This window comes from Condylura cristata, unplaced genomic scaffold (genome assembly GCF_000260355.1).
Source record: "Condylura cristata isolate star-nosed mole 26May11 unplaced genomic scaffold, ConCri1.0 scaffold00010, whole genome shotgun sequence".
Classification (NCBI taxonomy): Eukaryota; Metazoa; Chordata; class Mammalia; order Eulipotyphla; family Talpidae; genus Condylura; species Condylura cristata.
In genome coordinates, this window is record NW_004567111.1 from 17,674,542 (window position 1) to 17,698,611 (window position 24,070).

General features: G+C 42.8%; 1 protein-coding gene across 1 annotated transcript in view; it reads left to right on the forward strand.

Annotated features, from left to right (window-relative positions):
• The first annotated feature begins 584 nt into the window (after positions 1 to 584).
• The window catches only part of RNF219 (ring finger protein 219), a 47,354-nt gene continuing 23,868 nt past the window's right edge, over positions 585 to 24,070 (forward strand). Inside the window, exons 1-5 of the mRNA XM_004680082.2 lie at positions 585 to 689; positions 15,411 to 15,546; positions 17,821 to 17,912; positions 20,013 to 20,261; positions 23,390 to 23,478. Coding sequence (XP_004680139.1) covers positions 618 to 689; positions 15,411 to 15,546; positions 17,821 to 17,912; positions 20,013 to 20,261; positions 23,390 to 23,478 — 638 coding nt within the window. The 5' untranslated portion in view covers positions 585 to 617. The remainder of the gene's footprint in view (positions 690 to 15,410; positions 15,547 to 17,820; positions 17,913 to 20,012; positions 20,262 to 23,389; positions 23,479 to 24,070) is intronic.

Below are 24,070 nucleotides of genomic sequence, written 5' to 3' on the forward strand. Positions count from 1 at the left end.
GCGAGCGTGCTTCATTCAGGAAAAGCTGCGGGGAGACGTCCCAGACACCTCAGAAACAGGAGCTAGTCGCTGATCGCAGTTAGCTGAAGTGACAGCACTTGATTTAAGACTGGGAAGAGAGCTCAGAGTGGCGCAAAGTTGTGCGGAAAAATCAAAGGCCCACATTACGTTTTTCCCTAGTCTTTGACCACAGGGCGTATTCGCAGGCTGTGCGGGGCTTAAACCTTCCAGCGGACCCTCCGCCTTGGGAAAAGAGTTGGGGATTTAAATCGCCTTCCCGCCTCCTCTCCTTTCTGCACCTAGTTAACCTTTCAAAGTAAACTCCTCCCTCCGCATTCTGGGGGATTCTGCAGCTTCCGAAGCCTGGGAAGTTTTTGCGGGGGGTGGGGCGGGGTGGGCTTTTATTTGTTTTCGCTTTGCCTTTCTTTTTGTTTCTTTCGAGGAGCGACGGCGGAGGCCGGGTCCGGCGCGGCGGCCGCGCAGCGGGAAAGCGCGTTTCCGCGCCCTCGCGGCGGGCTGTGGCCCTGCCGGGCTGCCGTAGCGGCCTCGCGCGGCCGGGGTCGGGGAGACTCCGCCGGCGGCGGGACTTCCGTGTTGGCGGGATTCTGAACGCTGCCATGGCTCAGACCGTGCAGAACGTTACATTGTCGCTCACTCTGCCCATCACGTGCCACATTTGCTTGGGCAAGGTAATGGGGGATGCCGGGCACCCCTGGGGAATGCAGTCGCTGCCGGAGTCGGGGCGCCTCGGTCCCCGGCGGGGACCGGGCGTGGGGCGCCGGCTGGCGGAGGCGCGCACCCGCCTTCTCTCGGGTAGCGGGAGGCCGCGTCCTGGGGGCCGCCGGGGGCGCGCGGGGATGAATGGGCTCCGCGTGCGCCCTTGCCGGAGGCTGACAGCGGCCTGCGACGGAAGGGAGGGCGGCGGGGTGCTGCGCGTGGCCTCCCGCGGCGGCTGCGGGCGTCCGAGGAGGCCCGATCGGAAACGCAGCGCAGCAGTACTTCGCGCCCCGTGTGCATCCCCCACGGCGGTGTTAGGGGGCAGGGAAGCGCCGTTCCAGGGGCCTCCCCTGAGGTGGCTGCGTCCCCAGCACAGTCCGCGTGTGTCGTCTTGGGCCTAGCGCGCCAGCTGGGGAGTCTTGCGTTTCCAGGATCCTTTCCTTTCCTCGGCCTTGAGGGTGGCCTCTGCCCTCCGGCTTGGGAATACGAAAGGCGGGTAGTGCGTGCCCCTGACTGGTGTTGAGAGGGGTGTGGATTTTATTTGCTAGAGCAGAACAGTCCCAAAGGGATTACCCACTCTTTTGTGATGCAAGAAGTGCCTCGTGTGTTGGTGGAGCTAGGTAAAGTGTTTCTTAATAAGAGACGGAGTTTGGGATGTTCTGATGCATGTGTCTAATTTATTCCCTTTGTACCTTCTGCTTGGCTCTTAAAAAGAGCATTTCTTTATTATTAAAATAAAAATAAAGAAGATACTATGAACCGATTCCCCACCGACCCCCACGCCCCCATTCTGAATTATGTTTTTGTAGTATTGGGGGGGGGAGAGGAGTGCTTGACCAAATTTGGGGGGTGGCTACACTGCGTGTTTACCCTCAAGCTCAGACAGAAACTACTGCTTAAGGACCAAGATTGAGAAATAAAATGTTTGTTGCACAGAGCAAACATTTGATTACCTGCCAGTATGATCACCTGCCTTAGGAGTTTGGGTTCTGTGCTCAAGAAGTAGTAGCAAGTCAGGCTTGGAAGCATCTCTAGTCTTGATGCCACTCAGAATGAGATGCCGGGCAAACAGTACTGTGCAGAGAAAGGTTGGTCCATTCTCGCTGGAGAGATCAAGAATGGTCTCTGAAAGTTGGTATTTGAGTTGGCATTTGCCTGCCATTCTATTGCCTACATGCAGGATTGCAAGAAGATGCTTAACTGTTTGCTGCAATCTGTGTTGATCTCCTGAAGCCACAATTCCCACGATGTATGCAAATTACCTCCAAGAGCCTTACAGGCTGATAAAAATATTCTTGGAAAATAATTTTCTGTTGGTGCTGGTTGTACTCATTCGAACTAGTTTGCGTTAGCCTACTTTTGCAGTTGTGCATTCTTATGTTTGCTTGAGTTTCCATACCTAGGCTCTTTGTGATTACCCAAGTGAGGCCTAGTAGCATGCAGTGATTTGCAGATTACAGAATGCTTTTAATGCATTTAATTGTCTCCTTGACTCCTTTCACCAGTGCTGAAATGGATAAAGAGGAATGGTTTCCTCATTGTTTCCTCATTAAATAGGGAAACTAAGGGCTAGCATTTGGAATAAAACTAAGGCTTAAGATTTGAACCTCTAGTGTTACCATTCATGTCTTCAGAAAATTAATTCTTCAAACTCAATTTTATTCATGTCAGAAGATACTTTTGATGTTTCCTCCCCTACCCGTTGGTTATCTTTATTCTCAAATATAATTTGAGAATAAAAAGGTAAAATTCATAAACAGGGTCCCTCCCTGGAGGCACAGCGGGTTAAAGCACTGCACTAAGAAGCTAAAGCCATTTCCACATAAGTTCTATCCATCCTGCCTGCCCCGGAGGAGATCCACATGGCCCTGCAGACCTCTCCTGACCCGCCCGCTGCTCCCCTCAGCAGTGTACTTCGTTGATCTGCCTGTTCTGCTCCCCACTCTGTGCCTGGTGAAGCCTCTCACCCTCCGCATCTCTGTTCTGTACCCCAGTTCTGTATGAATAAATAAATAAATCTTTAAAAAAATTCGTAAACAGGCTTTTATTTTTTATGGTCTACTGTGGAGGCAGAAAGATGTGGTTGAGGACCAAATTTCTGTGCTCAGACTGCATGAGTTCTAATCTAGGCTTTCCCCACTCACTGTGAAAAGCTAATCTTTCTCAACCCAGTGTCCTTACTTATAAAATGGAAATTTTGAAAGGGGTAAGTGTTGTAATGTCCCATGCTTAGCATGAAATCTGGCACATAATAAATTGAAGGAATGTTCATCTTTATTGTGGGCACTAGGGCAGGCCCTCAAGCTGAGGTGCCCGTCTCTGTGAAGATTTGTATTCCCAGCACTGTGGGTCTTGTTCTTGAAAGTGCCACGGTCCAGCCCATGGTTTTAACTGGTTTTGTATAATCCTTGCATTTTGTGTAGTGAAAGCAAATCTGATCTTCCTATGCTACTCCCCCTTTCTTGGGTGCTGAAGATTGCAGGTCTGGAGCAGTTCTGATTTCCCTGGTAACCTTCACCTCCCTGACACGCAGCATCTCTGGCCACCTCTGAGATCTGCTTTAATGTCCTTGCTGCCTAGTGTTCTTCTGGTAATCATTCTGTGGTGCCCTCACCATGTATCCCCAAATCTTGCCACCAGCAAGTTCTCTTTTGGTTGTTCAACAGAGTGAGGGTCCATTTCCCCCCAAGTGCTACTGTTTATAAAATATATATACATGCATATTACCTTAGAGGGAGTAGGGAGCGGGGAGACCTTAAAGCCCATTGGTTACTGGCTGGGTGGGGAAGAATGGGGAGGGAAAAGTTGTAGTCAGTGCGCTGTCTTTGGAATGAAAGTGTACTTTAAACAAAGGTGGGCATTTTTCATTTTCTACATCTGTCTCAACCTCAGTGTTATAGGTGGATTTTCTCTGCCTAGTTATTATATGTTTATCAGCCTTCCCAATATTTATTTTTTTAAAGATTTATTTACTTATGCATACAGAACTGGGGTACAAGCCAGAGGTGCAGGGGCAGTGAGAGGTTTCACCAGAGACAGAATGGGGAGCAGAACAGGCAGATTGACTGAAATACACTGCTGAGAGGAGCAGCGGGCGAGACAGGAGTGGTCTGCTGTGCATGTGGGTCAGCTCCTGGTAGGGGATCGAACTCACAAACTCACGCCACAGTGGCTGGTGACAGTTTGATAGCCCCTGCGCCACCGGGAGGCCCTCCCTAGCCTTGCCAGTACTGTAAGAATCTGACAACGTCACGTAGCCATCCTGTGGGGGGATTTTTATGTGAAACGTTCTTACTTTAATTTCCCCCCTACCTTGGACTACGGGGCCAGCAAACAGAAATGTAGAATGATCTGGCCTAGGATAGCTGTAAAATGACATTTTGCTACTGCCCCCAGAATGCTGCAGACCAGCTTTTCTCTAGCTAATTCCAGGCATTTATCTCTGCAATTAGGATTCAAGCTGTGAAACCAAATCGTAGTGGCATGTAATACTTTTATTGACCGTGTCTCTGTTTTGCCGTGAGTGACAACCATGGCTGAAATAATTAAGGATGAAAGTGTTTTCAAGTGTTCAGTGTTAAGCTGGACGATTTCTTACTAAAAAATCTGTGGAAAGGATCCCTTCTTTCAGGAAGGACTTCTTGCTTTGCTTTCCACCCTTAAAGTTGACTGAAAATATTGAAAAGCTGGGCCTAGGGGTAAAGTGTTACTCAGTAAGAGTCCTCATTCTGTCTAGGTTGACGGAGTTCATTAAGCAGTGTTCCCATTGGGGCTTTTGGATAGCGCGCATAACCTTAGAGCACTGACCCATGTTCGTGGTTTGAAGGCCACTCACTTCCAAAGGATGGATTAGAGAGCTGGCCTTGCACATAATTCCTTGCACAAGTCATTTGCTTGGGAAAAAAGCCATATAGAGTACAATTTCTGCATTTTTTTTTGTCTTTTTCAGATGAAAGTATGAAGAATGCAGATACTTTTGGAAAAGTTTTATAGTAGTGGGCTTTTACATACCCTGTGCATAGTAAAAATTAACTCAGAAAAGTGTTGTTATGTCCTAATAGTTGCCAGGGTTGGTGCGTAATAGCTGACATACTGACTTCACAAATGACACTCCGGCTTATCCTTAAAGCATCCTAGGTAGAGATAATGTGGGGGAGGGAAGCCTACTCTCTCTCCATTTATCTAAGCAGGTATGGGGTCCCAGAACAGTAGGGATTAAGTCACTCACTGTTGGAGATCCTAGTTTTAAATTTCTGGAACCTAACTTCTGGCCAAGAGCCAGAGACTACTTAAAACATAGCAGGAGCTATCTAAGAATTTTATTTTGAAAAGTTGCCGCGTTCCTGTGGTTGAGTGGGTAACTCTTCTACAGTCATTCCTACCCTTCAGCCTTTTTTATACTTTCCAGGTGTCATCAGTGAAACCATGGAATTTTGACATAGTTGCAAGAATATTATTTGTTAAAGAAAAAGGATTCAAGGTGGAAGAGTTGATTTTTTTAGTGTAGTTGCTAGCCTTCTCCCGCCTGTCCCTCTACTGATCCTGGTCTCTTGCTGCTTTCAGGCAAAGAATGTGTCCTCTATTTCCTGTTCTCAGGTGATTATTTCTTACCCCTGCCCTAAGGAAGAAACAACTTTCTTAGTTGAAAGAGCACTCAATTTATAGTTGAATCACATTGAATGGTGGTTGAATGCTGGCTCTGCCTCTTACAGTCTCTCTTATTTTTTCCTTGAGTCTCCATTTACACAGCTGAAAATGAATTTAATACTACGTATTCCATTAGGTTGTTGGAAAAGTGCTTCTCAAGGGGTAGGAGTGAATTTCACCCCCAGGGATATTTGGCACTGTCTAAGGAGTTAGATACTTCTGGTACCTAAAGGGTAGAACCCAGGAGTGCTGCTCATTAATCCCACAGTCTACGAGATGGCCTCCTGCAACAGAAAATTCTTTGGCCCAAATGTTAGTAGTTCCAAAGTTGAGAAACCCCTGTCCTAAACTTACTTATTCCTTGTGAGTATGAATATCAATGACAACATCTTAAGACATGATTCTTCCCATGTATAATTGTTTCCTAAGAAAGGGATTTTGTTGGTAGAAATTCTTTAGTTATTTACCTATATATATTTTATATCATTGCTCATTTTTGTGCAGTGTTTGCTTTCCCCTCTTAGATGTAGTCCCTTTAAAATTCCCACACCCATCACCTGGCTCCGTCACCATCGTCCCATGTGCTCTTCCCTATTTTGAGCCCTTATTTGGTTCCCCTTTATTCCTCCTATAAGTGAAACCATCTGATATTTTTCTTTTTCCTTCCAGGTTATGCCACAGAGCATAATCCCTTCCAGCTTCATCCATGTTGCTGTGAATGGCATACGTTTTATCTTCTGATCGCTGAATAGTATTTCTTTGTGTATATGCGCCATATCCTCTTGATCCATTCATCTGTTTTGGGGCACTTAGGTTTCCTTATCTAATCTTATTGTAAGAAGTGCTGCAGTAAGCCTAGGGGTGCAAGAGTCCTTTTGAATTAATGTTTTTGTGTCCTTTGGGTAGATCCCTAGGAGTGCAATTGCTGGGACTGATGTTAGTTCCATGTTTAGCAGTTTGAGGAACCTCCACACAGCTTTCCATAGTGGTTGGTCCAGTTTTCATTCCCAAAAGCAGTGCAGGAGAGTTCCTTTTTCTCCACATCCTTGCCAACATTTGTTGTTGCTAGTTTTTTTAATGTGTGACTTTCTCACTGGTGTAAGGTGGTATCTCTTTGTGATTTTGATTTGCATTTCCCTGATTATAAGTGATGTAGGTATACCTGTTAGTTATTTGTTTTTCCTTGTTGGAGAAGAGTATAGCCCTTCTGCTCTTTTGTGTCTACAATGTTTACTTTGTTTTTGTTGCATTGTGTGGGCTCTTTGAAGATCTTTGTGATCAGTCCCTTATCAGTTGTATGGGATGCAAAAATTTTCTCCCAACCAGTAGGGTGTCTCTTTGTTTTGGTTAATGTCGCTTTTGCTGTATAGAAGCTTTTTAGTTTGATGCAATTCTAGCTATTTATCTGTTCCTTCACTTTCTTTGCTTTGGGGAGTTAGTCTTTAAAGATGTTACTGAGCTGTATGTAGTGTAGTGTTTTACCTACATTTTCTTCCATATAATTTATAGATCTTATGTTCAATTCTTTTATACATTTTGAGTTGATTTTTGTGCATGGTGTGAGGTAGTAATCTAGTTTCGTTCTTTTGCAAGTGGTGATCTAGTTTCCCCAGCACGATTCATTACATAGTCTTTGCTCCTTTGTTAAAGATTAATTATCTATATATATGTGGCTTTATTTCTGGGTTTTCTATTCAGTTCCATTGATCTGTGTGTCTGTTTTTGTTCCAGTACCATTGTTTTAATTTTTATGACTTTGTAGTATAGTTTGAAGCCTGCAAGCATGATACCTCAGTTCTTGTTTTAGTCAGGAGGACTTTTGACTACTCGAGGTTTCTTTGTGGTTTCATATGAATTTCATCAATATTCTATTTCTTTTGAAGAATGTCATTGAGTTTTTTTATTGGGATTGTGTTAAATATGTAAATTGCTTTTGGTAGGATGGCCATTTTAGTAATACTAATTCTTATAGCCCATGAGTGGGGATGTCTTTCCATTTCTTTGTGTCTTCTATTTCTTTTAACAATGTTTTATAATTTTGTTTGTATGGGTCACTCATGTCTTTGGTTTAGATATATTCTCAGGTATTTGCCCTTTTTTGGTTTCAGTTGTAAGTGGGGTAGTTTTCTTAAGTTCTTCTTTGGATTGATTTTTGGCATAAAGGCAGGCTGCTGATTTTTGTGTGCTGATTTTGTATTCGACTACTTTACTAAACTGGTTTAGTTTTTATCAGTTTTTCTGTGGAGGTTTTAGGGTTCTCTGTGCATACTATATTGTCTGCAAGTAGTGATAGTTTTATTCCTTTCTTTCCCTCTATGGATTCCTTGCATTTCTTTCATCTTCTTGTTCTGGCCAGGACGTCCAGTGTTATATTGAAAAGAAGTGGTGACAGTTCCTGATTTTAAAGAAAAGGCTTTCAGCTTTTCACCACTGAGAATATTGGCTGTGGGTTTGTCATATATAGCTTTTATTATATTAAGGTGTATGCCTTCTGTAATGAGAATTTCTACGACCTTCGTCATAAACTGATGTCAAACTTTGTCAAACGCTTTCATGTGATTTTTACTTTTCTCTGTCGATGTGTTGGATTACTTTAACTGATTTCCAGATGTTGAACCATCCTTGTGCCCCTGGAATAATCCCACTTGGTTGTGGGATTTATGCATTACTTTTGATGCATTGTTGGATTTGGTTGGCAAGGATTTTCCATCTGTGTTCATTAGGGCGATAGGCCTGTAGGTTTTTTTCTTTTTTCTTTCTTCTAATTCTTTTTTTTTTTTTGGTGTGTTGTCTTTGTTTGGTTTTGCTATTTGATTGTATTCTTTCTAAATTTTTTGAAAGAGTTTGTGTAGAATAGGCACTAGTTTCCAGAGTTCCTTGGCTCCTCTATTAAGCTTTTTTTTTTTTTTAAAGATTTATTTATGCATACAGAGCTGGGGTGAAGGCCAGAGTTGTGGGGTGGGGGTGAGTGGATTCACCAGAGAGAGAGTGGGGGACAGAACAGGAGGATCCACTGAAATACACTGCTGAGGGGGAGCAGTGGGCGGGTCAGGAGAGGTCTGCCGCGCCATGTGGGTCAGCTCCCTGGCCAGGGATTGATTTGTGCTGTAGTGGCTGCGATAGCTTCATAGTGCTGTGCTTTATTTAACCTGTTGCGCCACCAGGGAGGGCCCCCATTAAGCTTTTAATATCCTGCGTTTCCCTCATTTCCTTCTATAAAGACTCAGTTTCGTTCTGCAGTTCAGTAATTATATTTCTTATATTGTTCTTTTACTTTTTGTCTTCTTTATATTTTTTAATTATGGTGATTCTAAATTCTCTGTCAAGCAGAGAAGTTCTTCCCTGTCATTGTTTTTGAGTTCGGGGTTCTGATTTTCTTTTTGTGGTATGTCCTTCCCCAGACAGCTTGTTTGTTTTTTTGTATTTTTCCTCCTCCCTGGTGTTTGTATTTGAATTTGTTCTATGCACTAGTACTGGCCAGCCTCTCTTCGGGTGCTCCTCCAGCGATGTTGGGGACTGGTGCCCAGACCCGGTCTGGTGCTGTCATGCCAGGGATGCTGTGGAAGGGTTGATGGGTGCTCTTCCTGAAGGCCACCCAGTCTCTGCATGCTGCTGGTCTCTTCCGCTCCACTTGCGTCTCTGTCTTTGCTTAGTTCCTGAAGGGGTTTGTGGGGGTTCGGTCCTCCATCAGCCTTGCAGTCAGTCCCACGCTTTCCTGGGACCCACTGCTCACCTGTGTTTGTAGAGCCCTCCTTCTGGTGGTGGGAATTCTTAAAGGGTTAGTCCTCAGATAAAGGAGATGGAATAGTATAGTGGGATTAAAGGTGGTAGCGCTGCTCTTTCTGCACCTAGGGCTATCCCCTCAGGCCTATCCTGTGAGAAGCACCTACTTTTCACACCTTGCTTACTCTTTTCTTCCTGCTCTTACTCACCACCCTGAAGGTGGCTATGTGGTCTATCTCTTGAACCTGCAGAGGAGTTTGGAATTTTATGTCACTTTCCCTTGCCATTGCCATATATATATATATATATTTTTTAAATTTCATGTATTGTTGCCATGAGTCTTACTTGACTTGAGAATAAGTTGGATCTATGGTCCAACATAAGCAAATGGAGAGTGTGCCTGTATCTGGAAAGACCTTATTACAGTAATGTTTTGGTTTTGTATTTAGTGGGATCAAGATAGAGGAAGAGAAGAGGACAAGAGATTGAGGGACATCTAGATTCTTTGTTCCTATAGGGTATAGCCAAACAGTGACTTGTTTTAATAGTCATTTCTCCTTTCTATGCTTTTATTCTTCTGAGCTAAATTTAAATCACAGTTTAGAAGTTATCCCCTAATAACTTTGGGTCAAGAGAAATAAGTCAACTATTTCAAAATACCAGCATGGTGACAGTGACAAAGCCAGGGATTGAGCAGTGACAATTATTCTCCTGGTGTGACATTATCATTGACTCTTGGAAAACAAGCCAAGTGATTTCTCCATGCTGGTTGTCCACAGATTAAATGGAAGGTTAAACTTTGGATTTTGCAGTTTGACCGCCATGGTCTGTAAACCATGTCGGTCAGTTTTGTAGTGCTCAAGGCTTTGTATTAGGTGCTGAAGGTTATACACTGAACACTGCCCATCCCTAGCAGCATGAAATCTGTAGGGAAAGCACGAGCAAATAATTTTCTAAGTACAGCACAACTTTGACTCAGTGTAATATGACTACCTTCTTGAGAATCAGGCAAAGACCTTGTTAATTCTGAAAAGGATTAGTGAGTTAATGAATGCCAGAGGAGGTTACACTGGATTCATCTTTAAATGTGTGGGTGGGATTTTAGTTTGAGTGGGGAAGCTAAGCTAGAAAGGCCAGCAGGACTAAGCTAGAAAATGAGCGTACCTTAAACATGGGCCGTTACATTTGTATTCTTCATGAACATCAAGCAGATTTTTGTGGTTAAAGTATAGGTGGAGACAAGTACTGAAATAGTAAATCAAGAGAATGGATGGTTAAGGATCAGATTGTGTTGTTTTTTGAATGCTGTTCTTAAGACTGAGCAGGGCGAAACCATTGCTGCATTGCAGGAGAGCAGTGAAAACTGCTGACCCACGTTGTAGGAAGGTGGTTCTCGCATCAGTATAAAAGTGGACAAGAGAAGTGAGCGCTAAAGAGCAAGGAAACTTGGGAGGACGTCATCGCAGTAGGTCCGGGTTAAGAGAATGAAAACCTGAGCTCATAATTGAGGGGAAGATGGGCATGAAGGTATAGATGAAAGGCAGAAACATCCAGAGGTACACTTGCTATATATTGACTATCCCGAAATCCACTCATTTTCGCTGTATGCCATCTCTGAAATCTGGTTGCATCTTATAATTATAATAAATAGTTTCCATTCTTTATCTTAGTAGCATGGAAAATATCGGTCCATGTTTAAATCTGTGGCTTCTTACACTTGCATGGTGGCAGAGTGCATGGCGATAAGAAGAGTGCCTCAGACAGCTCTGCGTTTTCTGACCGTGTGAAAGGGCAGTGCCCTTCACGTAGGTAGGGTGGGGATGTGGGGGAGACCTAGTTTTGTTTTAAACGTGCTGGACATGAGGCAGTGGAGTTGCTTGACTCCTTGAATAATGCTATCTTTGGTGGTAGTTTGTTTGTTTGTTTTTTCAGAGATTGCTATACGGAAATCTCTCTGGCATTATTAAGTCTTTGACCCCAGGTTTGTCTCTTGAAGCCCAAGTGGCTCCTGAGTTGCAGTTAACAGAGAAGTCTTAGAGTTGTTAGCATAAAAAAGATGCAAAGGCCGGCCCTCCCTGGTGGCGCAGCGGGTTAAAGCGCAGCACTGAGAATCTAGGGCCGCTTCCGCCTGAGTTCGATTCCCGCCTGCCCCGGAGGTGACCACATGGCGCGGCAGACCTCTCCTGACCCGCCCGCTGCTCCCCTCAGCAGTGTACTTCGTCGATCTGCCTGTTCTGCTCCCCACTCTGTCTCTGGTGAAGCCTCTCGCCGCCCCTGAGCCTCTGGCCTATACCCCAGTTCTGTATGCACAAATAAATAAATCTTTAAAAAAAAAAAAAAAAAAAAAGATGCAAAGGCCATGAGATTGTGAGAGAAATAGTTCAGTGTCAGCCAAGATGGCCCGTGCATGATGTCTGAGAGCGGTCACGGTGTTCAGCACCTGCTGCGAGCTCTGCGCTGTCTTGCAGCTGCCACGCGTGCTCCGCGGCCCGGGTCACTGGCGCCCGCCCGCCTGCCAGCGTGCCCATTGGCGCTCCCTTCCCCATGGTTGCTTGCTGTCAGCCCCTGGTTTTTCCTGCCTCGGTGGCAAAGCCCCAACTCTGGATAAACCCAGCGATTCTACTTCCTGCCTGAACTTGATAGTAAGAAAGATACACACCTGTGTTCACTGTTAATTGTGTTTATTGTTCTTGCTTTACAGTCAGTCACATCAGACCCCGAATGGAAACTCAGACTGGCAGTTCTGCTGATTATGTGTTTAGTAAATTGACTTTCCCACTTTTCAAAACACTGCTTTCCTCTCCCTTTCTCTCTCCTCCCTTCTCATTTCCAAAAATATAAGCAGTTGAAACAGTTGTATGAATTTCATCTTCCCGTCCACACATCTTCAGCTCCTTTGTGTTTGCCGTCACACCCTCCGCTCCCCTTTTGATGCTGGGGCAGACAGTAGCCAGAATAGCCCCTGCACTCTGAGTCTAGCTCCCTGCTGGCGTCGCAGGGCCTTGCGCTCAGTGCGGTGATCCCCGTGTTCCTCTGTCACTCACGACCCTCTTCGCTATCTGTCATTTGTATGTTCTTTCCTGTATCGCAAAACATGAAAACTTAGCTATGTTTTCTCACCTTCACCCTTCATAGTCTCTCAAGCTCCAGTCAAGTGTCCATCCCACCACTCACTGAACAACAAATTACGGTGATTGTCAGCAACAAATCACAGTGACTTCCATCAGTTGACTCTGCAGTCTCTTCTCTGTCCACATGAAACTGGGTTTGTCATCAGTATTTGACAGCTGGCTATCGTCTCCCTCATGAAAAACTTTCTTCTCTGGCTCCTGTGAGATGCCAGACTCCTCCCCTCCAACACAGATCCTCCTTCCCAGCTCCGTTTTTTTGGCTTGCGCCCGGCTTCCTGGCCTTCCTGGAATGGTTTGTTTCCAGTGCTTGTCCACGCAGGAAATGTCCTGTCCTGTGTGCCAGTGATTCTCAGAACCTGCCTTGCCAGATATTTCCAAACAATTACAGATTTCTACCACATGTGAAAGTTGTTCCTACCTCTCTTTCTGACCTTAGTGATCATACCACCCACTGAGCTGTTCAAAACCATTTTTAGAGTGGGGATATATTTTACCTTTGTTGTGGGAGCACAAACACACAGAACGAGAAGCCTTTAAATGTGCCCCTACAGAGGGAGAGCATCTTGGATCTCCTTTGATAGGGTGCACGGATTTACTTTGGCCATTGGCATTCATCCATTTTGAGATGAGGTTGTGACTTTAAAAATCCTCTGAAAACCCAAGAGGTCACTCTTTGGCAAGCTTCTTAATTTGGGGTCTGCATAGTTCTGGGAGCATGGCTGGAATGTGGAGGTGTGCTTGTGCACATATGTGCCTTCGAGGGAAGCTGCTGGATGATACAGGAGTCTTCCTGGCACGAGTTTTGGTCCTTAAAACACTTCACGACTTAAAGATAAATTTAAAACACGAATGCTATATTATGGTTTGTATTTCCAAATCACATGAATTTTTAGAAACGATCAAAATCTGCAAAGAAGATCCAGGCCTGTCTGCTGCTTGAGAGACTGTCCGGGTAAGCTCACATAAGCATTGCGCCCTTACTACTGGCAGAAGCACTTTGGAAGAAGAGTTTGGAAAGTTGTCCTTCCTGGTTTTATTGAGTCATTTTTTGTCAATTTTTAAAACCGCATTAGAGTGATTCCTTCTCCAAAAGGAAGTCTAAATCCATGCTAAATTATCTTCCTGTTTAGTCTTATATGTTAATGTTCATAATCAGGGAACATCTAAGTTTGGAAAGCTAGACTGAGACCAGAGAGCTCTTTGGAGTGCGATGTAAATAATTCCTGTCAGGCACGGGTCATCACACATAGGTGGTTTCTTTGGGGGTAGAAAATCCTTTGGAGTTAATGAACACTCAGTATCCTCTGAGGCAGACATTGAACAGCACAGGTGTTTTCTCTGAGGGGAGTGGTGTGTGGTGTTTCTATCTTTTCTTCCTCTTTACACTTAACGTTGTTGTGCTTTGACCAGGCTGCAGAAAATGGCATGATTGCATTGTTTTATTAGGACAGGGAAATACTTGAAAATAACTATAAAGTGTTCTGAAACTGGCATAAAAATGCCAGGTAAATCAAGTGACAGCCTGTGTTTCATGTCATTTTTGCTTATTATAGTTAAATTTGTGCCGTTTGAGGGATGTAGTCAGTCCCTCTGGCCAGTTGCCCAACTAATTGAATGTTAAATACTGTCTTACTAACAGTTCATTCAGCAAACCTTTATTAAATACCTCCAACCTGTCAGCCAGTATTCTAGGCATCAGGGTGTAAAGGTGAAGGAGAGGAGGTTCTTGCTCTCCTACAGAGAAGATACATAAGTAAACAAACATAGATACTAGGCAGAACACTCAGGCAATTTCTCTCCTTGATGTCCCCCATGATGAAGCAGTTTTATATGCAGACAAAATACCTAGTTCTTCCTGAGCAAACCACAACTTTCTTATGCCTTGATTTCCTTAATTTGTAAAGTATATTTACTCTGTTTACTTCAGTTATTTTTTTTAAAAAGGCAAAGCAAAAAGAACACATGTGAAAGCTCCTTGTAAAAGATAAGTATATATCGATAATAACATTATTTTTGTGCATGTTGAAATGAAGTTAAATATTTGTGTATTTGCTGTATGTCAGTATTTCTGAAGCACTGTTTGCTGTTTAGATTATAAACCACTTGCGAGTAGGGCTCATACCTTTTAGGATTGTTTTGTTACAGGGCAGGGAGAGAGGGGCATCACCGAACCCCCAGACCTGCCTGCTCTAAATAGGTCTGCCATCCCCCACATCAAGGCAAACATATAAGACCTTTAATGGAAAGGAACTTTAATACGATCAGTGTGCAATACAGTAAGCATAAAGAATATAGGTTCTAAATCTAACACCCAAAGTTACCCATCCCCTCCTGGGTCAAAGTCCTCCCAAAAGGGATTGGCTTAAAGCAAGGCCTGAAAGCCCGCCACAAGTCTAACGTGCCTTCTGGAGGGGGCCCATAGAAAAGGGTCAGCAGTGGCCAGACAAGTCTGGGAGGAAAAGAGCAAAATCAAAATCAAGGCAAACACTGCCATCGTCACCTCCCCACAGGTCTCTCACCCACATCTGTTTCAACCAGTCCAGGACCAAGAAGAAGCAAGCAAAGTTTTTTCACATGTTTCTCTGCTCTTGTGCTTCCCTCAGCCCAACATGTCTAGTTTTATATCCAAAACCCCAAACAACTGCTTAACTCAGGTCCTCAAAGTTCTCCCTTTGGTGTTGCTGGGATTTGTAGTTTCAGTCTCAGAGGGTGGGCGAAGTCCACAAAACCTATATCTGTAGTTTGTTCAGGGCATCCTTTCCCCTAACAGTGTTAGCTTTTATGCCTCTGGTTTTGGGGGATTCCTAGTAAGTTGTTATGCCTAACGGTTGGTCGCTGTTTGTGATGTAATGGAATGAAATGCTAAATGATATTTAAAGAACTTTCATGAATCTAAAATAGAATAGTTGAGATAAATTTTCCTATTTTAGTGGAAAAGTATTTTTATTTGGCCATGAGTGTGAATTGGAACAAACAAAACCATTTTATATGTCAAAAATTTCTGTGTTTGTCTTTGATTCAGTAGTATCTGTTTTTATATGAAGCAATGTGGTCAACATTCTTTAAATCCTAGATTCTCCCTCTTAAAACCCGTATTCTGCTGTACTCTAGAGAAGCAGTTACTCTACACCACATTGGGATTCTAGTTAGGAGAGCAATCCTGAACTGAAAGGAATGTTTCTCTTTTCAAAGGTACGCCAGCCTGTCATATGCATCAACAACCATGTATTCTGTTCCATTTGTATCGATTTGTGGTTGAAGAATAATAGCCAGTGTCCAGCTTGCCGAGTTCCCATCACGCCTGAAAATCCTTGCAAAGAGATTATCGGTAAGGGCCCCATTTTATAAAGTCATGGAAATACATTTGGAAAGCTCTGTAAATAATGTGTATTTGGAGGAAGACTGAAATGACTTTCAGGGATATTATTTTGTCACTATCACACAGGGTGAATTAGTAATTTGTAGAATCTGTGGGGGGGGGCAGTTGGGACACCAAGTACTTATAAGACTGTGACAAGAAATACTAGAACCTCATGAAATGTACAGTAGTAGAGGCTGTGCGAGTGGACAAAGGTATTAATAATAGCTTAAAGCAGTTGTTTAAAACCCAGGAGGTACCAGAGAATTCAACAAGGAGTAAGTTTAACTTGGACATTGAGAAGGTAGAATTTTAAGGAGGAATAAAATTTCAACTCGTAAAGCTTGGGAGGGTATTTCATGCAGAGGGACTAGCATGAGCTCAGATTTAGAAATTAAAAAACATAAGACATGTTTGGGATTGACAGTAATCTAGTTTGGGTCTGACTACTGAAATAAAACTAAAAAGGTAAATTGAAATCTCAGAGAGTCTTAAGTGAATTAGGGACGTGGGTTGTGGCTTGAAAGATAGGTGAGGTGGACATAATGGTTTTGAGCAAGAGAAGGACATGAGTCAAAAGGTGCTTTTTGGAATATTACTCAGGTGATGATACATATAGGTTGAACCGTAGTGGAAAGACAGAGGATGAGCAGGTCACGATGGAGACACTTGCCCAAATGAGGGAGCATGGAGTCTGGACTAAGGTTAAAGAATATTCAGTGGTACACTAGGATGGAAATGGTGGGTGACAAACTTGCACTACACGATCCTTGAAAAATGAAGCATTTAATGAACTTCTTTGGTGTTTTGTTTTTTTCTGCTCATATAAATTATTTCTCTGATGATAAAAATGTTGTAAGTGATTTTGATTGGTCCTTACTTTTTGGAAAGACTGAAAGTGTAAAGAAAACTAGAAAGAGCTGTGTATAGAAAAGGCCTTTCAAAAAAACTCAAGAATTCATTGTAATAATCCCCAATTAGGACAAGGTAGATTTAAGTAAGATGTTTACAGTAGTGGCATCCAGTGACCCAGGTTTCTCGGGCAAGCCCCAGTGGACGCTGTGTTTGCTGCAGTGTTAACCACTTTGCCTCTACTCTTTCCCTGTCCTAAGCTTCTCCCAGGAGTCGATCCCTTCTTGCGGAACCTGAGCTCTGCTTATTCAAATAATTTGAAGGTGTTTTACCTCAGCTTCTCTTCATATCCAGTCTCTTGCCTTTAGTCATTAGTATCGAAGTGAATTTCAAATACCCTCAAGTACAGCAGTTCATTCTTCTTGGCATTTGTATAGAACTTCCTGAAAATGAATGTCTGTAAAATGCCTTTGTTATCATTGATGCTAGGAAATTCTGAAAAGGTAACCACAGCTTAAAAAACTCTCAGGAAGAGCTCCCTTCTAGTGCATTTGCAGTGGGTTGTGAGGATCATAGTTACTGCGGTGACCCACAGTACATCAGAATCAGTGAAAAGACACCTGAACCTTTTCAGTTGTGTTACAGGTAACTAGGTATATTTGAATGAATACCTTGGTTATAATACTGTATATCATTCTCTGTCATATGTAGGTTTAATATATGTTAATAATTATAGGAAACATTGATAACATTTATATAATTAATTGGTTAAATATAACTATTGATTTTGTCATTATTTGACAGTTACCTACAGTTGTCTAGCTGATGGATTTACTGTAGGCCAAATATGATAATTAATAAACTATAATCTTTGCTTTCATTGATTTTCCTATAATAAAATATTATAGGTAAGTAAACACAAAGTGATTTTTTAAAAAGATTTATTCATGCAAGAACTGGGGTACAGGTCAGAGGTATGGGGAGTAAGAGGCTTCACCAGAGACAGAGTGGGGAGCAGAACAGGCTGATCTATGAAGTACACTGCTGAGGGGAGCAACGGGCGGGTCAGGAGAGGTCTGCTGTGCCGGGCCGGGATGGAGCTCCTGCTGCAGTCAGTGGCTGCAGCAGCTTCATAGTGCTGCGCTTTAACCCGCTGCGCAGCCATGGAGAGCCCAAAGTGATACTCTGTGGGAGGTATTGCTTACGGTGTTATTGGATGTTTATTTTTTCTCAGGATTGCATGGTATTCCCAAGTGTGTGTATAAGGGAAAGGATAGGAATTAAATTGGGGAACTGTACTAAGCCATAAGAAAAGAGTTGTTCATTTTCATTCTTACTCTCCCCAAAGCAGGATGAAAAGTTCTCTGTGTGTTTTTTGTTTGTTTTCCATAGGAGGAACAAGTGAAAGTGAACCTATGCTAAGCCATACAGTGAGGAAGCACCTTCGGAAAACTAGGCTTGAGTTACTCCACAAAGAATATGAGGTAAAGAATAATTAACATTTAAAATGATGATAGGTAAAGCTAAGCTACTGTAGTCCATAGGTTTCTTAGTGTAAAGCACCAAATGAAATCTTATTTTAAAATACCATTTTTACGTTCTCTTTGTTCATAAGTTCCTCTTTCCCCTTAATATGGGAAAGGAACAGATGCTAGAATTTACTTTTTTCCCCTTTTTAAATTCAGAATCTGTCCTCAAAAAAAGCATGCTGTTTTGTCAGTATTTGCTCTTTCAAAAACTTGATATGAGGGGAATCATACTTGTGAAAGCCAGTCTTCCATAGACAGTATGAATGTTCTGGTAAACAGTGACTGTAACCTGTGTTTCATTTTTGTTTGTCTGTAAATCCATTGGTAATTATAAGCCTGATAAGTACTTTTGTCAACTGTTCCCAAAGAGCTTTTAGTGTGAAATATGCTATTTCCAGATTCATTTTTATGTGAAATGCTTTTAAAAATAGTTTTGTGTATTTAAGGAGCACCACATAGTGTCTTGATACGCCTACCCTTATTGAAGTGATTACATCAAGCTCGCATTCGTAGATAGATACGTCGGGGTCTGTGGGCTGCGGTGGGGATGTGTGTGCCGCGGCCACTTGAGCTTTCTCTCAGCAGATTCCCAGTGCTGTTCCCTGCAGTCACGCTGTGCATCAGCTCTCTAGACTCCTCAGCCTTCAGTGTTCTCATTTTCCCCACTTCTCAGGCCCTTGCTTCTGGCCCTTGTTTAATTCTGCTTCATGCAGTCCACTTTTTAGAGTCACTGAATCCAGATCTACTGTTTTTTGTTCTGTGAAGGTGGTGGTGGAATTTTTCCAAATCGCTAAAGGAATGCAAATGCTTATGAGTTAAAACCCAGTTGTCATTTTTACTTTGATTAGAGGGAATATTGTTGATCTCTTCTCTTGACATAAGCTGTCTTTAAGTTGAACTATATACTACCTTAAAATGTTTTTTAAATAAAGGCCTGAATAAATGTTCATGTGTTTTTTTGCTTATACTCGCTTAATCATTAATATATTCAAATAAAGCAATTTTCTCATTGTATAATAGTATTTAACTTGAAGTATATTGTAATTTCAAAGAGTAATTAGGACTATCTGTGTTAACTCTAAAATGAATTCTTACATAAGTAATGAATAGCATTAATAGGTACTAATCAAAATTAATCCTTTGGGAGAGCACTGCCCTGTTGAGCTAGTCAGAATTTATTTTCTAGCAACAGCATTTCTAATCATCTTAGTTTAAGATCAGGTATCCATTATAGATGAGGAAATGGTTGTACAGAATAGAGTTCTGGTTCACATGTTCAGTGACTAGATGTAATAAGCAGTGGCAGATGGGAAAATACACGTGGAGGAGTCATGGTAGTGACTGAAGAACCAACACGTAGAGCAGCTAAACATCAACTACAGGTGTTATTCTGAAAAAGAAAGCGGGAGAAAATGGCATATGGTTTCACCTCTACTTCAAGTATAAAGCATGCGGATGAATACCAAGCAGAGCTGTCCTGGATAACTGACCGATACCGCGTGCTTTAGTTTTCCTCAGTGCCTCCGAGTTTTCTTCTGGACTAGAATCTGCTTCCGTTTTGAATTCCCGTGACACTGTTTTCTGTATAGTATCTAAAATAGACTCAAGATTTGACCGCCACCCGCTATCTCCCTGTGACCCTTTCTGCATTCTGCCACCCTAACCTCAGCAACTTACCGCTTGCCAACATCCAGTAGTTCTCAATAAGTACCTTGCTTTCTCAAATTGTCTGTTGTGGGAACGTCCATTGTCTGTCTTTGGATTGACTTTGTTCTAAATTATACTTACTGATGTAGAATAAATTTACATTGTCCTGCTTTGGATATCATAGTTTTAAATCTCTACAAATGAATATTTTCACACCCTGCCCCCAACATAATATATTCTGGGAGTTTCAACTTGGTGACTCAGTGGCTATAAAACTATTCTGATGTGTAGAGAATCTGTGTAGTTACAGATTTTCTGAGTATAAAGTTTAAAAACACATCGGCCTTAGTTTTACACAACTGTATTGTGTCTGTGTCTAAGTAAGGGCTGTGCGTGATTGTTTTTCAGGATGAAATAGATTGTCTGCAGAAAGAGGTAGAAGAGCTGAAGTCTAAAAATCTGAGCTTGGAGTCACAGATCAAGACTATTCTGGATCCTGTAACTTTGATGCAGACCAGCCAGAGTGACAGCAAACCTCCAGTTGCAGATAATGCAAGTAAAATTGACCCAGAAACTGTAGCAGAATGGAAGAAAAAACTCAGAACCGCTAATGAAATATATGAAAAGGTGAAAGATGATGTGGATAAGTTAAAGGAGGTAAGTTGCAGTAGTTTTAGAAGTTCTACTATGGTTGTGTTAAAAATTCTGTAATGTTTTAAGTACCTGCAAAAGTATAAATAAGCCGTATTATCTTAACTCATTGGATGACTTGGGGTGGAGGGGGGAGAACAAAAATCCCTGGATGAGCATTTACAATAATGGGAAAACTTTTTCTCTTTAAATGATATTAGCTGCCAAGGAGTAGCAGGTGGTTCCATTTGTGACGCTAAATGGAGGCTCAGTAGTGCTTCTGTCTGAGTTTCATCTTTCAGAAGAGTGACATCAATTTAGAGGATGTTTCTTTCCCTTCTTTGTCGTTGATCTTAACTTTCATTTTTAGCTTGTGTCAGTGACTATTCTGTACACATAAAATATCCATTTCCCCACCTATAAAAAAGGAAAGCTTCACACCATATCTTCACTAGGACTACCATTTTCTGATTTTTATCTTTGTAAAAACTTAAGGACAGTGACCTATTCAAAAGAGCTCTGAGGAGCGGCTTTAGTCTACTCTGCAAGAAAATATTTTGTTTTATGTGGCGTGTACACTGTTACCAGTTATTCCTTCATGCACCTACTAAGACGCATTTAGGTGAAGAAGGCAAATGCGTGGGTTTTACAGTCTAGGAAGGGAGGGAAAGTCGTCAGAACCAGAAGTCCCGCACCTCCAGTGCCGTTGCGCTCTGCAGACCCGCGGGCCCGGCCTTCAGCTTGGCTTCAGATTTGTCCTGGCGGTGTCCCTTGTGCTGAAGGGGTGGTTGGGTGACGTGGTGGCGGTGGCGCACAGCCCACCCTTCTGCTCTGCTCGCTGGAAGCGCTGTCACTGGCACAGCTGTTGGCTCCTGTGTGTGGAAATGATCAGCTCAGGTGATATTTTCTAAAATAGTTCTGCAGCTCATCAGAGAGAGGCTGTTGAGCAGAGAAGCATCTGCAGCTTCCTGTGAGTAAAGTCACATTCAGATACCCACATACAAAAGAAATGCTGTTTGGCCTCAGAGAAAGCCAGGGTGAGAGAAGGAAGGGAGCCAGAGTGCCGTCAGACTCCAGAGAAACCGCTGCCGTAATTGCACTGAGTCGGCTGCACGTTTATGAGAAGTGGGTAGTGCTTTGGGGTTTGACGCCCAGCTGTAGCTCACTGGCTTGTCTGAGAAGAGGGGAGACATGAGAAAGAGAGACACTGGGAAGAGACAGGGTCTCAGTGAGCATTATTAAATTTGATTGGAATTTTTGCCATTAAATCCATCTGAGCACTTGAAAGCTGTATTCTGGGCTCTTAAGTGTGGTGTAGAAATACAAGTAAAAGGAGTGACAGTTTTTCTTTGCTCTTTTAATGATTATATGTTAAATTTAATGAGTGAAGCTACTCTGAGACCTCAGAACTATTTGAATGTTTAATACACCCACTTGCAGTATCTGCTGATGATATTAGGTAATTGTTAGCAATAAGCTAGACCATAAAGGAGTTGAGAAAACAGGCTGTAGAGGCAAAACTTGGGTGTGCAGTACAAAACAGTATCCTGTCAGTCTAGTGCAGGAATACAAAAGATTCAGCTTAAAGGACTCCTTAGAGAGAAGTGGACTTTTCCTATTGGACTGGATGACTTTTGAGCCTTCAAGAGGCCAGGATCATTGCCCAGTCAGGGTTGAGGTCGCAAGGTCGTTAGCATGGTAAGAGTCCACTAGGCAGACTTCTGCCTTTTGTAATCCCTGCCCACCTAAGCCTCCTCCACTTGAAAGTATCCTGGCAGCTAAGCAACTAGCCAGCCCATAGTGGGGATGATAGAGCGCCATGGCCAGGGAGCTATTTTGAAATGTAACTCCACAGTAGTATGTCAGGGACAGAGGGAAACAGTCACAAGCTTTTCTACTTTAAGCTGATCATCAAAACAATTCACTAAGTGCCTCCTTGCTGGTGCTACGCTGGGAACTTAATTCATTGTCTTGTGTGTATGCGGAAGTCAATGACTCCTTTATCTTCAGAGGGGAAGTAATGGTGTTATCAGTCACCTAAAGATTGGACTCTGCAGCCTGGGGGTTTGCAACCACCAAGATAAGCAGGTGCCTGGGTCTGGCAAAGGGCAAGTGAGGCTCAGGGCTCAGAGAATGGCCTCTGGCCTGCTTCTCACGTCCTGGAACTGGGGCCAGTGGCGCAGCAATACAGAGGTTCTGGAGTCAGGGCCAGATATCTTTTTAATTGTGATTTAAACTTTTTGGTTGACAGTGCTTTTTGTCACTCATTATCTTTGTTAAAAGTTCTAGTCAAAGAACTTCTCTTGCTAGGTTAGTAAGATTGGGTTCCAGTCCAGGGAGTTTTTATTTCTTTGGAATGAAAGAAGGGTTAGGGAATTTATAGGAAGTAACTTCTAAGAAAACTGTAAAATTTAGACACTGCTCCTCAGACTATCCAGAATCAATATTGAGCTTCTAGATTTTCTAGCAGTTGATGTTTTGTTAGGGAAATTTTAGGTGTCATACAGTTTAAAAAAGAATCACAGTTGAGATTTTTTTTTTTTTGAAGATTTATTTATTTTTGCATACAGAGCTGGGACCTAGGCCAGAGGTGCAGGGGGCGGTGAGAGGACTCACCAGAGACAGAGTGGGGAGCAGGATAGGCAGATTGACTGAGGCAGTACAATGCTGAGGGGAGCAGCGGGTGAGGCCAGAGAGGCCTGCTGCACCATGTGGGTCAGCTCCCTGGCAGCGGTTGAACTCAGGCCATCCCGGTGATAGCACTGAGACTTAACTCCTAGCCACCAAAGGCCCAAGAGTTTATTTGTTTTAAAGATTATTTATGCATACAAAGCTGGGGTGCAGGCCAGAGGGGCAAGGGTGGTGAGAGGATTCACCACAGACAGAGTGGGGAGAAGGCAGGTGGATTGATGGAAATCCACTGCTGAGGGAGCAGCTGCTGTACCATGTGCACCTTCCTGGTGGGGGGTGGAACAGTGCTGAGGTGACTGAGGCCAGTTTCCCAGCGCTGTGCTTTAACTACTTGGGCCACCAGAAAGAGTTTGTTTTTTAAAGCTCCCACTTCAGTTCCCTGATGGCACTCTGAAAAGTACAGGTGACTTGTATCATCACTCTTACTCTTCTGTTTTTGCTTAATCTGCAAATTTTTTTTTAAGGTAAATAAAAAATTGAAATTGGAAAATGGTGGCCTAGTGAGAGAGAACTTACGACTGAAAGCTGAAGTTGACAACAGATCACCCCAGAAGTATGTATTTTGTTCACATTGTTTAAGATTATGTAAGTGTTTAAGTTGCCTTGATGATATTTTTCATTTGATTCATTTATTCTTCAATGCATGTAGGATTAAGTGGAACGCTTTGCCTCTCAAAGGTAAGAGTCCTCTTAAGTTCATAGTGAGTCTGGATCTCAGATAAGGCTAATTTTAAAGGATGAAATTCTCTTTAAGTGGACTAGAATGGATTTATGGGGAGGACTTCATTCTTCATTGTCCCTCCTTGTTGATTACCAAGAGCATTGCCTTATGTGACCTAGGAATGGAGAATACTCCCTGGTTCCACACTGGCTGTTTACTAGTGGTGCCCAGTGTGAAGACAGCCTTGGGGCTTAACGCTTAATGCCCAGAAGGGACTTTCCTTCATGAATAGTGGCTGATAGATTTCACAAGAAGGCTGATAAAAAGATTTATTTTCCAATGTCCCAGATTCTGACTGTATGATGAAGAATCAAACACAAAAAACCTGGTCACAGACTCTGAAACAATCATTAGAACACAAACTACGGGTCTCGACATATTTAAGCTTCCATTAATACACAGATGGAAAAATGTAACTTCAAGA